The following is a 16,056-nucleotide window of genomic DNA, read 5'->3' on the forward strand; positions in this document are numbered from 1 at the left end:
AGAACCCTATCGGCAACTCCTTGTAACTTTATCTAACCTAACTGGCTCCTGAGTATACAGTCTCCCAAGTTGTTTATTTTCAAATAATCCTCCTCTTAATTCCACCAAATTGTCCTACGTGCTGTTTTCTGACTGTATACATGTAAATGTTAATGTCTACTAATAGCCACGGCCATAGCAGCCAGAATCTTTTAAAAGGGGCAATAGGCAGGAGCGAGGTGCCCAAAAATGCACCGAGGGGAGTTGCACAGATACCTATCGGCAACCTCGTGAAACTTAATCTGCCCTACCTGTATCCTGCCTATAGTCTGCCTTTATAAAGAAAAGTGCACTAGGTGTATTTGTCACTTATGATACGAAAGGTTGAGGGTACGAAATCTCATTACTAAAACAGGTATTCAATATACTTTGTCATCATGCTATGGCTATATACCACGCCTGCGAAGATTGAATGTGCGCGTAGCTGCAGTAGATATTCAGGTAATATTTCATTTTTTATTCAGCCATAGTACGGCTACGCTCCCGACGAATTGCGTCCCCGGCGATTGGAGAAATAGATATCTTAATATGATATCTAGGAGGACAAGCAACCCGCTTCCGGAAGGTCCCGAACTGGACCAAGGAGAGTAAGTCGCCCATCAACAACATTCGCTATCCTAAGTGTCAAATGGTGTGCCTACAATTCGCTAAATATGGATTTATTTTGCATTGGTTATTGGTTTGCGTTGCCGAATATTAGAGAGGTTGAAATCAGTAACTTGCAATGGACTCTTCGGATAGAAATATGTACAAAACATTCGTCCTCTTTCTACTGAATTTCATCCGATATCCGTGTAAGGATCCTTGATAAGTCGCTGTTCTCAACCTCCCTATTTTTGTGCGCATGTTTTGGTGGTAGATGTGCCGCTCAAGGTGAAGGGAAGAGAATCGGCGTGAAAGTCTTAAATAGTCCTCTCACACAAAGGATGAAAAAATATATAAATAAACATTCTATTGTTAAATCGCAATCAAATGCATTTGGTCTCTATAGCCATGTCCCTTAATCCGTTATGTAACAATGTGGTAGGCCTTCAAATGAGGGACTATTTTGACTTTTACACCGATCATCACATTTTCTTTCCTCCACCAGGACGTTATACATGATAGTAGTTGCTCTTTATCGTCATGTACAATGTATGTAAATGTGCTCAATCCGACATACTTTCAACTGTTTCCATGAGTTCTTTATCAATCGTTTGATGGCGAACTTTAAATTAGTGGTCAGAATATATTTGCGTAGCTAGGACTTCCAGAAGGGGATCATTCACCAAAAATACAAGTGCTTTCATTTCTATGATTTGTTTCAGTTTTTTTGTTTTTTTTCCTAATCTGTCTCATACATTTTCCCAAAAGAGGTCTTTCGCCACTGACGCCTATGGTCAGTGTTTAATGCCCTTGTTTTGTTGTAGGTTTATGCGCACTGTTCTGCTCCTGTGGTGTTTTTATTTTGTGGTCAACACTAACATGTCTATCATATTGAGGTTACTGCTTATTTTATCATATGGGTAACTATTTCTTCCTAAATTCGCCATTTCGTTCTCTTTGGCCGAATGGTGAATAACAAAATATATTGATGCTCTTTGTTATATGGAGTGACACTCAAAAGACATCTGCATGCTACTAAACCATTTGTTTTCTGAGAAAATACCAAAATAGTAGAGAATAACATGCATGTATATGTCTGTTCTCGCTGCTTTGAGTATTGTAGCGTTTTCTTGTCTTATGTGCACCAGTAAAACCTAACTGCATTGCATAGGTACCGTATTGTTATTTCACATGGAGGACAAATGGAAAATGATCCTGTCAAGTGAAACGCTTCATTTTCCTTATATTTAGTCCATTTCTCAGCTTCCTCATAATCAAATCTTCCCATTCTACTTCTTATGAAAGGAAGTCCCATCAACATAACCAATTCCAGCCTACCAAATGAAGCCGGCAATCCTATTTGACGCGATTTCACACTCAGTCAAGTGTAACTTCGCCGATGAGACTGAAATACTTAAGTGACACGAATCTGTGCCTATTATCCAGTTTTTGCACTTTGTTTTTTGTACATTTAACTGAAGTTTAAGCAAGCAAGGAAACCAACTCGTATACTTATTGGGTGGCTATGACACACGCATGGAAAACGAGACTTGAAAATAAAAACATGTTCACTTGAATTGTTTTAAATGTTCTAACATTTAAAACTTTCTGACATGTAATTTTATTTCAATGTTTGTAGTTAAGAAGAGAGCCAAATCATTTGTTTATCCCGCTGTATCTTCGATCTCCAGTGATTGGAACAAATCATGTTTAAGTCACACATTAATAATTCTCTCTCATGTAATTGGCAGACGGCCTGATACTTCTCCGTTTACTTTCTTCCACATGGTGCTCAATAATTTTTTAATTCTGAGGTTGAAATCATGAATGTTGTATGTAGATTAGTCTAAATCTGTTGATTCAATTGTGTAGTAGTATATTTATATCAATATGGAAATCAACAAGAACGAAATCAGGCGTGAATCCAATCAAAGTTCTTGCTTTCATGAAATGTTGTCAACAAGTCTTGCCAAAGTCAATCTTAGTATTAAGCTTTATTCGTCTCCGGCGTCCGCCAATGCCCAGAGGGAACCCAGTGTGACATATTGGGAAATAAGATTAACTGTACAACATTTCATCGAGACGCAATTTCAGATTTCAAAGTGTATGCGAATATCGTTGGTGATAATTCAACTATTTCTTTGCAAGATTGTGTGGATGACCAATCGGGAAGCTACTGCGAAGACCTTCTTAAAGAAGCATCGCCACTTACAAGACTCCGGTGACCAAAGTAAAGAATCAAACATTAAGCAGAGCCAGACTTTTATTTTCCTAATATTTTTTCTTCAAATCAAAAAATCAGAAATGTGATCTCACACTGAAATTTGCCTTGGAATGAAGACCCTGCCTATTTTTAAAAGGTATTCCACCCAGTTCCTAAAAGCACGCCGCCGTTACTCCTTTGTAAGTACGTCTCGCATAAATATGGATGACTATACTTCAAAGGCAGGTCCACTCACTTCGTTTCGGGAGAAATCAAATTAACCTTGAAAGCCGGAGTCGTTGAACAGTGAGACGTGATCGATTCAGCTGTTAGCCAGAGTCTGTGGATGAATATGTATACATGACATTATGGTGGGTTGTGGAGATTCAAGTTATTTTCTCTCGGCTACCAGTCCTCAACCTATAAGTTATCTGATAAATAGGCCTTCATATGAGAAAATTATAATGTAGAATAGAAGGAGTTAAATCTGTATACATGTATGTATCAGTACAGCATGTTGAGGATGCAGTTGTCACCATTCGAGCTTACAATGAGACGCATGTGTTCGGCTTCTTCCAATATCTTTGAGAAGCATTGAAAGTTGGGATGTCGTCTGCTGTTTATATCGTCTGATGCTGCCCACCGTGTATCAAAACATCCATGAAACATCTATCTCACATAGGACACGGCCAATATCCCTAGATTGCTATTACCATTTTATATGGTGGCTGGGAAAGGACAACTTTCGATTCAATGGCACTCATTTAGCTACAGCAGCAGTACCACTTAGAGTGGCCTGTCATTAAAACGCCCCCACTGCATCAACATGATCAAGCTAAATTGATGCTGGGTGTTACGCCTGGGGCTTTACTTTTAATGCTGCTTGCCGGAAGAGGCACTTTGCCACATAATAGAAAGAGACACGGTATCTAAGAGTCTGCCTCCCAAACTCCACCCAGCTGCTTCTTCAGCAAACACACGGCCATGTATATTCCAAGGTCTAAGGAGGCCTCTGTCATTGAAAGGTTTCAATGAATATCATGAACGTTTCCGAGAAATATCTAAAGCTCCGGGCCTCAAAGGGTTAAGGTTATAATGATTTGCGATTGATGGAAATCCAAGTTACCAAGCTTAAGATTGATTACACGTTACACGTTTTAAAAGTAACACAATCAACAGTCCAACAGGTCAATCAGTTTTGATACAGTTGTGGCCAAATATTCTAAAGCACAACATGAGAACTTCTTATACCAATCAAATATCACGAGGAATTCCAATATCATATGTACCATCGGCTCCTATATTCTCCTATTCCCAAAAGCGTTCTTGATTTCCCAACAGGGTACGATCAAATATTAATCCCTCATTCGATGACTCCGACATTGACTTCATCAGTATTGTGATATGGTTGACGTTCCAACAGACAGGGCAATTGGCCTCTTGGGCGAGGCGAGCCAATCTGTGGTGATACTGATTGTCCACTTGGAAGAGATTCATATCTGGCCTGCCACGTTCGTTTCACACTAGGTTACACTTCGTTTATTATGTTCAGGCTGTTCCTTTTGCTATATCCAAGGACGCTGAGAGTACATGTATAAGGTTATGGTATATACATCAGCTTTCAGTTACTGTTAGTTCAATAAACGTACAGACGCAACTGGAAAACACAAAAGTTATGATAGTCTACTGCATAGGAAATCAAATAAACGTACAGACGCAACTGAACAACACGTAGCCGACTGCACTACTATCGTAAACGTACAGATGCAACTGAACAACACAAACGTAATGGTAGCCGACTGCACTACTATGTAAACGTACAGATGCAACTGAACAACACAAACGTATATGGCAAGCCGTTCGTCCAATAATTAAGAAAACCTAGGTTTTTTTTTAAAAACATGGTTTTCTTCTTAAAAAACATAGTTTTCTTCAAGAAAACCTAGTTTTTTTCAATGAAACTAAGTTTTCAATGAAACATGGTTTTCTTGAAGAAAACTATGTTTTATTGAAGAAAACCAGGTTTTCTTCCATGAAACTAGGTTTTTTAAAAAATAACTTATTCGTTTTGCATAAAGTGTAGGTTCCTATGGCAAGCCGTTCGTCCAATAATTAAGAAAACCTAGTTTTATTGAAGAAAACCTGGTTTTCTTCTTAAAAAACATAGTTTTCTTCAAGAAAACCATGTTTTCTTTCACGAAACTAGGTTTTCTTCGAAGAAGCATAGGTTGATTTTAAAAAACCTAGTTTTCTTTTAAAAAACCTGGTTTTTTAACAAGATAACTTGGTTTTTTAAATCAACCTATGCTTCTTCGAAGAAAACCTAGTTTCATGGAAGAAAACATGGTTTTCTTGAAGAAAACTATGTTTTTTAAGAAGAAAACCAGGTTTTCTTCAATAAAACTAGGTTTTCTTAATTATTGGACGAACGGCTTGCCATAAACGTAATGGTAGCCGACTGCACTAGTATCATAAACGTACAGACGCATATTAACAACACAAAAGTACACGGCAGTGACGGTTGCAGTAATCAGACTGAAAGGTTGTTATCATGTCACTGCCTCAAAAGTCAGAGGTCGGGGGGGGGGGAATTGATGATTAAAGTTGACATTCCTATTTCAGTCAAGAGTTCAAGAAATTGATGACTGATCTGAGGCGCGCTTTTTAACAACGCTTTATTCCCTACTGTCTTTTCTGATATTCGATTCTGTATATTTTATAATTTACATTTCTTTTTTAATTTATCTCCCTTCACAGCAAAGCTGATAAACTGGTGTTCCCTACACTGCTCTTCAACACTGTGTTATTTACCTTCGAGCTGATAGGAAGCTGTGTCTTGTCTCTAGGGCTGAGGAAATGGTGTTTGAACCTCGAGAGCAAAGATGAGGAGCAAGGCGGGTAAGTGTTAAATCTAGGATCACTAAGGTCACATTCATTACCTACTATCCCTTATCTGGTTAGACGCTGGATCAGACTGACATAACGTGATCGAACCAAGCATCGAAGACACAACATGCAGTTATTTGTTTTACACGATGGCCAGCACAGCTAGTCTGGATCAATGTAATTGTAATTTCTATCAGGCATCTGTGTCTGAGCAACAGAAGTAGTAATCCTGCAGAAACGAACGCTGAACTAATAAAACTCAGTGCGAAAAATGGTGATGAAATATTTACAAACATTTTTAATTCAACTTCACACCACCCGAGTGTCAAGCTTTCCTCTATAATCAGAATATGAAATGAAATGAAATTACAAACTTCTCTTGTTGGAATGGAATGATTAACTCATCAACGTAGTTCATTTTTGGCGATCGATGGCGATCCTTATTTGTTTTGATCACGTAAGAGCTTATCTGGCGATTGACCTGAACTATCTTTGATCATTTGATTTGGGACGCAGCATCAGTAAGACTTCGCTTTAAGCATGGTCTAACTTTTCAGAGTGTCTAAAGAAGTATGAACCATATAGTGTTCGTTTACAGAAAAAGAAAAAATTATTCCATCTATGCATCTCATATGATTGACGATGATCTCTGTAAGAAACCTAGCTGTAGCGGTGGGTGGTGGACGGGTACTTGCTCTCTGTATAGTTGTGGTTACTTGGGAAAAGGAGAATTTTATAAAAGATTTCAAAGGGACTTGTGGACTCTTTGTAAATGGCACAGGTACTGTCATTGCACATTTCATGGCCATTTGCACTGATCTACATGTATAACATGTGCAATTCCCTGCTACATGTACATTAAGAATGACTGATAATCAAGTTCTAATAAAATGAAGGACTAAAACTAAAACTGAGTTGTACTCATGTTCAACTTCTTTCAACACACTTTTTACAAGAACAGTGAGCTACACCGAAAACTGAAAATTTAAAATAACTAAATGAAGTCGTATTCTATCAAAGTATACGACAACAATTTAAGCTGGCCTTGCATCTTATTTCTAGTGATAGGAACAAGTTCGATACATTATTTCAGTAAGTCGAAAGCTACGATACGCTATCTTAAGAGCCACGAAATGAAATACTCTGTATCTCGAAATCTGCATCCCAAAACCCAAACGTCCCATCTGTCTCTCTACTTGCTACTTTAGTCTCACCAAGATCAAAACTAAAATCAATATGAATGCGATTTTCATTCGGAATTCGGTCGGTTTCAACAGTATTCGCATCGATCTTCGCATTATCTAATGAAGGATGGGTTAGTTTAGTTTTTAGTTTAATAGTTTATGAGTCATGTGTATATTACATAATGAAAGATAAGTGGCAGTTGAGAAAGTGACAGGTGGCAAAAACTTATGGTGTAATTCAAGATGACAACCTTGTCCTTGTCCGGCAGTTGCCTCAAGTCATATCGACCTCTTGCTTCCTTCTCCTCCGGGTTGAAACACAGTTGTCAGCGGGATGAGATTTCTTTCTCAATTCAGCAAGAACAAAAATCGATCTTACCTCTTGACATGCGCTGGGACAGTTGAGTTGGGTTAAGCTTTTCCTAGGCGATATCAAGGAGTTTAGTTTTTGATCTTGGTTTATATTAAGTCAGTCACTCTTGGTGTATTACTGTACAGCTCAACACGGTTGTCAGTCTACATGGTGTTTGTTTATTTCATGGCCGCCGTTTTGTGAGGGCAAGGAATAGTTCAATTCAAAACAAACTTCTACATCTGCTAAAGAATGCGATGCACAACCACCGGTTGCATGGACTGTGCTTCTTCTTTTGTAAGGAATAAATGGATAGATTAGTTCCTGCTTGTCTTCAAGGAGTAAAAATGAGATCCATTTCTCCCTGTCATATGGTGAGACGACCGGGCACCAATCTAAATAGTGATAGCTGGTTTATCTATCCTGAATTTAGCTATTCCTGGTGTGTTTGCTTCTTTGCCTTCTCCAATACTCTTCAATTAGATATTGGATGGCTTCAGTGATGCAATGAATTCACCTTGTTTCTTTTGTTAGCTTTTGATGGAAATTATCTTTGGATGTATGCATATTCGGTTTTGAGGAGTTACAGAACAGCATGTTGTTGTTTAACTTTTTGCTGGACCAGCATGAAAATGTACACAAAGTCACAACTGGACAATATCTCACTCTAGAGGATGCTTTCACACGAAAACAGACACGTATAGTGCGAAAATAAAATCGTCTTTGCTATATCATTCTGTTGGAAGTCTTACAGAATGCCAATTAAACGATTTACATGTATGCTGGCATCATTTCAAACAAGATCTGACTGTCTAACTTTTAATTCTACATTCTGTTTAATGTACCTTTGTTGTAAACATGTTATTTATTTATTTATTTATTCAAACGTTACTGTCCATGGATATGAAATTCAAAGGATATAGAGTAATGGAGGCGTATCTCTCAAAGACTAGAATTGAAAAGCCAAGCGTGTAAGAGGACTACAGAGGACCTCAATACCTCTACATTGAAGGGTGTCCTCAATACCTTGAAATACAGCTGTGACTTAACTTAAGTTCGTTTATATCTGCCACGTGATATCCTAACCTAGGATGTTAATCCTAGGTAATTTAATGTCCTTTATGAGCTACCGAAACACTGCAACTCATTGAGACACTTATGAAAAACACTCGGCATATAATTACATTGACCTGAACTTAACATCGCAACTCATAATTGATGTGAGAATATTTTACTCGATTTTGACCACAGCATGCCTAAGCATGATCCGTTTATTTTTACCCTTCCTCCTAAACTATTGTCTGTTGCATCCAAACTCTCCACAATACACACACGTTCAGCATACATATGGAGCAACTTTGAATATTTGGAGGTGAAGATTCATAGACAATATGGGTTTTTGATTTGAATGGTTGATAACCAAAAGGACAATTTATCATTTTTGTCCTATAGGTGAAACAGACTATAATTGCGGAGCAAGGATTAAGGCAACACGTTACCAATTCCTATTGTAATCTGTTCAAAATGTTTTTAATTACTTCATAAAAGCATGAGAAAACTTGGTTCAATAATTCACAAAGACTCATTTCCTTACGGTAGTTTTTGGCTGTTTTTCTGTAACGTGCCATATTTAAGTACCGGTACGTATATCAACTTCTTTGGTATGCCCGTACGTATTTGAGCGTACGTATTAACGTGTTGCCGCCACACTGTTGTGATGTTTTGACTTGTTTTGTGGCAATAGTTGTATTAATCATCCTCTACATCGTAAGTTATGATTTCAGTTTTACCTGCGAGTCCACGCAATATTTGAAATGGCCGAATAATATCAATGGAGGGAGGTTTTACATTCTGCTCACTATATCAGAGGTAAGATTGTCGTTTTAGGAACTCTTACTAGGACAGATCGTAAGTGGGAGACATGGTGCAAAACAATGTAAAAATCCAATGAAATTCATGGAATGGCATTTGTAAAATTTTAAAAGTAATTTTTTGCAACTATACTCTGAAATTGCTTCAAACTCGTCATAGGTGTACAGGGAAGTATGGCTAGTGATGACAAAACACAATAGATTACTAATGTATAATAGAATATCAGAGAGAAAGCAGTGAAGGCTGTCCCTCATTGAAGATGTTGCTTAAAGAAGGGACATTTAACAGCCTACGACAGCCATTCCATGGTCTATCAACATAAAAGACAATCATGCAAATATTCTTTTAAACCATGGATAAGAGTCAGTCCTGAGAGAGTCACCTTAGCTGATTATTTTCACTGCCACATTTGTGCCTTATACACAATTCGTTTTTACACTGGATGTTGTACAATGCAATGCTACTTTAGCAGATTCACTATGCTTGAGCTGGCTAATGTCAACTCATATTCTAACTAAGAAATTTCAATTGGAAGATCAAAGTCTGTGATCCCTCCGAAATATAATATCTGGAATATATGATCTTGTCTCCAAACTAATAAAATATTACGGATTGAATTGGTCTAACCAAGTCCAAAGGTTTTACCCTCTTGGTCTCAACCCATGCACAGTAACTAGTTTATTTCTTCTCTTTTTACTTGGTTGAAGAAAATCTCGGGGCAGCTTGCGTAAAGATACCAAGGATTCTTTGGCACACATTCAAATGGGCAACTCCAGTTGAAGGGATCACTTAAGTCAGTCATAAGTAGTTCCAGCTGATTACTGTCATTGATACTGCCAGTGAGACAATGTCAGTTGATGGCGTTTCTGCTTAAAGTAAAGTGTTTGAACAGCAATACAAAAAACACATACTATGTGATTGGGACGAGAAGGCCTAGTGCATTGGCTAATATATATACATGTATGTTGCATTAAAACATCGAAAAATATTGTAGATCATAAAATGTAGTTATCAGTAGTATGCGGGTCACTTTGGGATAAATTTGACCTAGTGACCATAGTTTTTATGTATACTACTATAATGCAGGTCAAATGTTGCCGAAGCCACCCGGCATACTACTCTTTTTTATTTTTTATTTTTTATATTTTGTTATTATAGGACTCTTAAATGGCTTGACCCCACCTTGCATCTTTTTAACAAACTTCTTCAAATAATCCATAATTTCACTTCTAAATCTTCCCAAATAACCTTTTTTGCATATACACCAAACAACGTTATCTAAAAGTTATCATATAGTCGCCCTATGATATTAACCATGAACACATTGTGTATGGTTCCTTTCTTTCATTGTAGACTGCTTCCTCTTTTCCAATAAGTCTGAAAGATTACATGATTAAAAAGCACGTTAAAGTTAAATATCTATAGCTTGAATCCATGCGAAAGTTAGATATCTAAAGAATGCCAGTGTGATAATTTTAAGTGCAGTCAATAGACATAGCTTGAATCCATGCGAATTGAATTCATATGTATTGATATTCAAGGCTTTGCCATTCTAAATGTGCCAATTTTGAAAGGTAGACAGCACTAAATTGAAACGATAAGACCTGTTTGAATCAAGATATGTCACCAAGTCGAGAACTGTGAATCTGATGAGCATGTTGAGCAGAAGTTATCTTTTGAAAACTGTAATCTTTTGAAAACCTGCTGATGCCACATGCAGTATTAGGTAATATTTCAAGCTGAACTATGCAGCTTATGCGTAGATGCATATGCATATATCATTGTCAATGCGATGTCTCCTAATATCTTCTTTTTCAGTATCTGTGACGGTAATGGGTCAAATGTTTATTTTTAAGAATGTGGTCCCGTCCCTGTGTAAAACAGACGTTGCCCCTTCCTGCATATAGAAGTTTGCCAACCCAATTCTATTCCCCAACTTAAAATCGACTTCCATGCCCATGCAGTGAAAGAAGAAAGGCAATTCTTCTGCAAAGCCATGCGTGTTCTGTGGATGTAGCAACCACTGCTTTAAACAACTTAATGACAACATGCCTTTATCAGTTCTACTTGAAAGACGAAGTGTCATTTCTAATCAAAATTCTTCTCGAGCCTTCTTAAGCTTAGAGCACAGAGGTCTACTTGATCATGTTGCAGACATTTGATATAGTATATACCTCTGTTGGCATTATGTAAAGGTGTTTAACCCCAGACATGTTGATTCTTTTGGCAATAATCTCAGTGAGCAGAAACGAATATCTATCTCACATGCAAACAAACTGGTCAACGGCAATTGCAAGCTTACTTTTCAGCTTCTTAACAGTTTTTCATCAAGTTAATTTTTTGTTTCAGATTGCTTCCTGGTTGGCAACCATCACCGCCGGGGGGCTTTCAGCCATTGCAGCGGAGAGGTTCTGTCGCTCGGTATGGGCACCTACGTTTAGATACACCATTCGTTACGAAAACGGCTTGGTCGGCATGGACATGAAAAATATAGTCGATAATGCATCCTATAATACAATGGAGAACAGTGTGCCTGAACAAGGATTCGAAAATTCCCAAGGTTCGAATACAACAAGAGAACCCACCGAACTTGAGGTAGAGACGAATAAAATACAACCGGCCGGGAATTCCTTAGCCGGTTGTCATGCCGGTGGTTTTCAGAACAAATCGGATGCAAACCCTGTACAGTCCCCCTGGGCGAGTGAGAAAGCTCCTCTCAAGAAAAAATATGTCGTCGTGTATTCCTCGCCCCCAGGTTATTCTATACCGGAGGACATGCAGTTGATAAGTACTGTATAGCCATGTCGACGTCTCAATAACATGGAGGCGAGGTGTATTCTGCTTTTTGCTCCTGCATTGCCGTGATGCCCAGCTGGCAGTGCGCAAGGGCAAGGGAACTGAGGATGACACGCGGCCAAAGGTCTTCCTGATTGGTGTGCGCGGGTCGACCGTCACCATTTTGTCATTCACATCCTGCTTTACATTTTCAGGCAGGGGTGATGAGGTGTACGTCTAAACGAACCTCCCCTCGTCTGATCCGAGTTTAACCAGGAGACCGAGGAGGAGAGTTTCGTATCCCTGCGCCCGGTCCCAGGGTATACCTTGTTATCCTATTGTGATGAAGATAAAAAAACACGGAGAAAATATTATACATAATTCCATAATCAACCAATGCAATATACCACTGGATTCAGACAAACCATTCTAACTGTCCAACCTTGCTTGGGCAAAAAATTATAACATCGTTTATTCGAACTTTATGGCTTTAGTTGGGAATTCGCAAAAACTAGAAACGCATGATATATGTATCAGAGTGTAATTATAACAATATTTGAACAACATGAATTGCAGGAGGCCAGGCTATAAGTGTGCTTGTGGTGAATGGTGTTCTGGAGAATGAATGGAAGGGCGTGTGGCATCATAAGCCTTGGATGACCTTCATAAATTAGAGTTCGCCCCTGACAATTGGTCATGAAGCGTAATACGCACGTGACGGCGAGCGAGTAGCTCACGTGATATCGTTGTGGTTGTTGTCTTTTGCACTGGCGGGCGCGCATAACGTTCGTTTCTACTCATTTAGAAGTGATACCACTAAATGTCGTTTCTCAAACTGAGCGGATCTGCTGACGTTCACGTGATTTAGACCCGATGTTTTCGGGAAATAAACAGTTTGCAAACAATGTACATGTAAATATGTTATATACAAATCGTTTCCTTTTTAAATTTTCTATATCACACGGCAACCATTGGCAGTTATATATCGGGAAGAGTGTGAGTGTTCAAAGGATATAATAATGTGTAGGTCTCCACAGAAATGTATCCTCCCATGACAGACCTTTGGATAAACGTTTCTATAATAGTGAGTGTATATCTCTGGAACGATGCAAAGGCCTGTTGAGGGAAGATGCAGAAATGTGATTTTCAGTGATCGAATTATAAATGAATTAAGAGAGAATCAACTATAAGCATCGAAGATATCATATCAGATCGCTCAAGGAAGTGAAAGACATGCGTGTATAAGCAGATAAGCTGTATATCTCAGGTTTTATTTTGCCTGACTTGCTTTAATCATAGCGACTTACTTGATAGAATTGAACACTAGCAAACCCAAGAGTCTGCGCTCAGAGGATTTTGTGTGAATTAAGAAGTGATTATGAGGTGATGAACTTTAAGAAGTGTCATCTATAACGGTGATTCGTTAGAGTAATGAGCTAGAACACAGGACGACAACGACAACCCGTTGGATATGGCAATCTGATGAACTTTTGACAGTCGGCGTTAGAAATTTGTGCCACCAATCCGGGTATATTGCGTCGCATGCGTGTCATCGGGGATGTTGTGAATGGGTGTGAGTGAATGATTGATTTTGCAAGAATCTGTGAACGGGTTCTGCTTGATGGTGTGTGGATAGGATCACAGGAACTTGATGCTGGGTCAAACAAAATGATCAGGAGACAGGTTTCCAAAAGATAATCAGACCATTTCGATGAATTTTCAGCGTTTCTGGGCCTGCCTATAGCTCATTTCACCACTTTTACTGTATGCACACGGTTAATAGCCGCCGGGAAATCTAGGAAAACTACAATCTCCTTAACTCACTTTGTATTTAGTTTGGCGAGAGGTGGTTTAAATTTGGCTTGCAAGATTCGAACCTTATGGACTCATTGACCAGCTACTAACCAACGAACTACAAACGCCGCATTCCTGTGAGTTGGGTTGATGATGGCTCCTGCGAGATTGTGGACGTGCAGCAGACCAATATTACGGGCTTTTTTGTGTATGGTGATAAAATTTTATACTTTCTTCTGAGATCCAATCTTTCCCGATCTACTGTGAGGTCTGTCAATCTCCGCATTGAGTATGATTGTCGCTGTTGCATGCGTGCCAGATATGTTCAAAGAGCGTTAGCATCGAGTTGGCATAATTTTATTGTTGATATCAGCAATGCCATGCACTAGAACGCAAACGCGCTTTGAATGACTATCTGAATGATTTGACTGAAAGAATGTGCAGAATGAAAGTGTGGAGTTGTCCTATACTGTATAGTCGGGAACAGTCGCGACGTTGATGTCAACAGCCTTGTTATTGGACATATCGTGTGGTGGTAAAAGAATCGATGACTTCTTGCCGGTTTTACAGTATATGTTGGTTGGCGTGAGTGAGACGTGGATTGTCTGACTGTCCGACATCCCGTTTGAACAGGGGAAAGGGGGATAAAGGCATTCGTGAAGGTATAAAGAATGAAATAAATTCATACTATCGTCGCTTGGTGCGCCAGGTGTGAGCATTGTTCATATGTACATAGTGTTTGTGGTGTGGTGGAGACTGATTGTTATTGGCGCAACCAGGCTTAAAAGACAGGGGACAAGTTGTGATAACTGGCATGGCTCGGTGGCGATCCAATAGTATCATGGACTTTAATCAGTATTTAGGTCAGTGCTAGTATATGATAGTACAAAAGTCAGGAGCGGAATTTGGGAGCGGTCTGAACCTCTATGCGGACATAAAAAGCCTGAATATTGTTCGTTTTTTAAAACTCTATAACCCATGTAATGGATGAATATGATTTTGTTAAACACGAGGTATCGCTTGAATTTGCCTGCAGTTTTGTTAGGAATGAACCGAGGCTGTATACACAGGGTAACGACCGAGGCCGGGGCCGACCGAATAGGCACTATTATATGCAAAAATCAGTCATTCTTTGATTTCAAAGTATATAAAAAGTGTGAACATTCTTCTTATATATACTGTGACTGTAACCTCCGGTGCGTACGAACCGAATTCTAACAACGGCTAACAATAACATGACGTCTTCATAACCCAAATCAAGTGCAGTAGACGAGGCAAGGACGAAGACAAAAATACAATCCAAGACATTTTCTACCAATCACTCGTCTCTGGTTTGAATGGTCCGGAACTGTCCGTTGTGATTTCGGCTGGTACGAAAAAGACCAACTGAATTTTTGTGCAAAGTATACCACATAAACAAAGTGCTGTCCGCTTTCGGCTAAGACAGTACCGAGGTTACAGTATACTAGAGCAATAAATGCTGATGACTTATCAAATCAGAGCGATCCTCCTCACCAAAATTGTATAAGTACTTGCCTCGCATTGATATAACACAACGCACTTTTTTACTCATAACCCGCCAAATTCACTTGCAACCCTGCAGTTTAAAGTTGTTGCTGGATAAAGAAGCAGTTATTCACCCTATTAGATATTTCAACGCAATACGATTATCGTCTGTGCTCGGAGTAAAGAGTTTCCCTCCATGTATATTTAGCGTCTTCTGCGCTTTGGCAACTCTTGATGACGAAGTCAGATTTTTACCTCCTAACCCTTCGACATCACTCGTTGTTGTACGGGCGAGTGTTGGGGTTCTTAAAGTACGTGTCAGGCCCATCGTTTTCCTCTCTGGATCATATCACCTGTAAATTCTTTTCCAAGTAATTCATATAAATACGGACCACATAAAAAATTTAAAATATTTGTTGTTTTCAAGACTCCTTTTCTTTGAATTAAATACTTTTATATTTGAAATGATATATTTTGATTTGTAATCTGCTAGCATGATGTTAGTAATAGTTAGATGTCCTGTCGTGCGTGTGTAGATAACTAATGAAGATGATACCAGAGGTACGTGGAGCCATCTAGGCGTAAATGAGAAAAGTGAATCAGCCAACGTCTTCCTTCATAACCTGTTTTGGTGGTTCCTTCAAGAGTTGTGGCGGCAGATAGCATCGAAGATCAGGTAGTAGTCTTTGGAGATGAGAGTGAGTTGGATGTTCCTCGCACGCTGTTATCTTCTGATACAACACTGAGGTCAAGTAGGCCTACCATAAATTCGCTTCAAAGCAGTCCTGGTTTTCTAGAGGCGAGAAGACAGTGCATCGATCACCTGAAATAGTTATACGAAGTCCCCAGAACCTCCATCT

The 16,056-nt window shown here is 39.0% G+C and overlaps 1 protein-coding gene across 7 annotated transcripts in view; it reads left to right on the forward strand.

Moving 5' to 3' along the window:
- The window catches only part of LOC135484288 (uncharacterized), a 111,185-nt gene extending 95,577 nt beyond the window's left edge, over positions 1-15,608 (forward strand). For 4 of the 7 annotated variants that reach the window (XM_064765617.1, XM_064765619.1, XM_064765616.1 and 1 more), the window contains 3 exons: positions 5,585-5,725; positions 9,034-9,118; positions 11,471-15,608. In XM_064765617.1, coding sequence (XP_064621687.1) covers positions 5,585-5,725; positions 9,034-9,118; positions 11,471-11,920 — 676 coding nt within the window. In that variant the 3' untranslated portion in view covers positions 11,921-15,608. Of the gene's footprint in view, positions 1-503; positions 627-5,584; positions 5,726-9,033; positions 9,119-11,470 lie in introns of all 7 variants that reach the window. The other 3 variants (XM_064765614.1, XM_064765613.1, XM_064765615.1) reach the window with 1 other exon arrangement.
- Positions 15,609-16,056: the final 448 nt, after the last annotated feature.

The sequence above is a fragment of the Lineus longissimus genome, chromosome 3 (genome assembly GCF_910592395.1).
Source record: "Lineus longissimus chromosome 3, tnLinLong1.2, whole genome shotgun sequence".
In the NCBI taxonomy this organism is placed as follows: Eukaryota; Metazoa; Nemertea; class Pilidiophora; order Heteronemertea; family Lineidae; genus Lineus; species Lineus longissimus.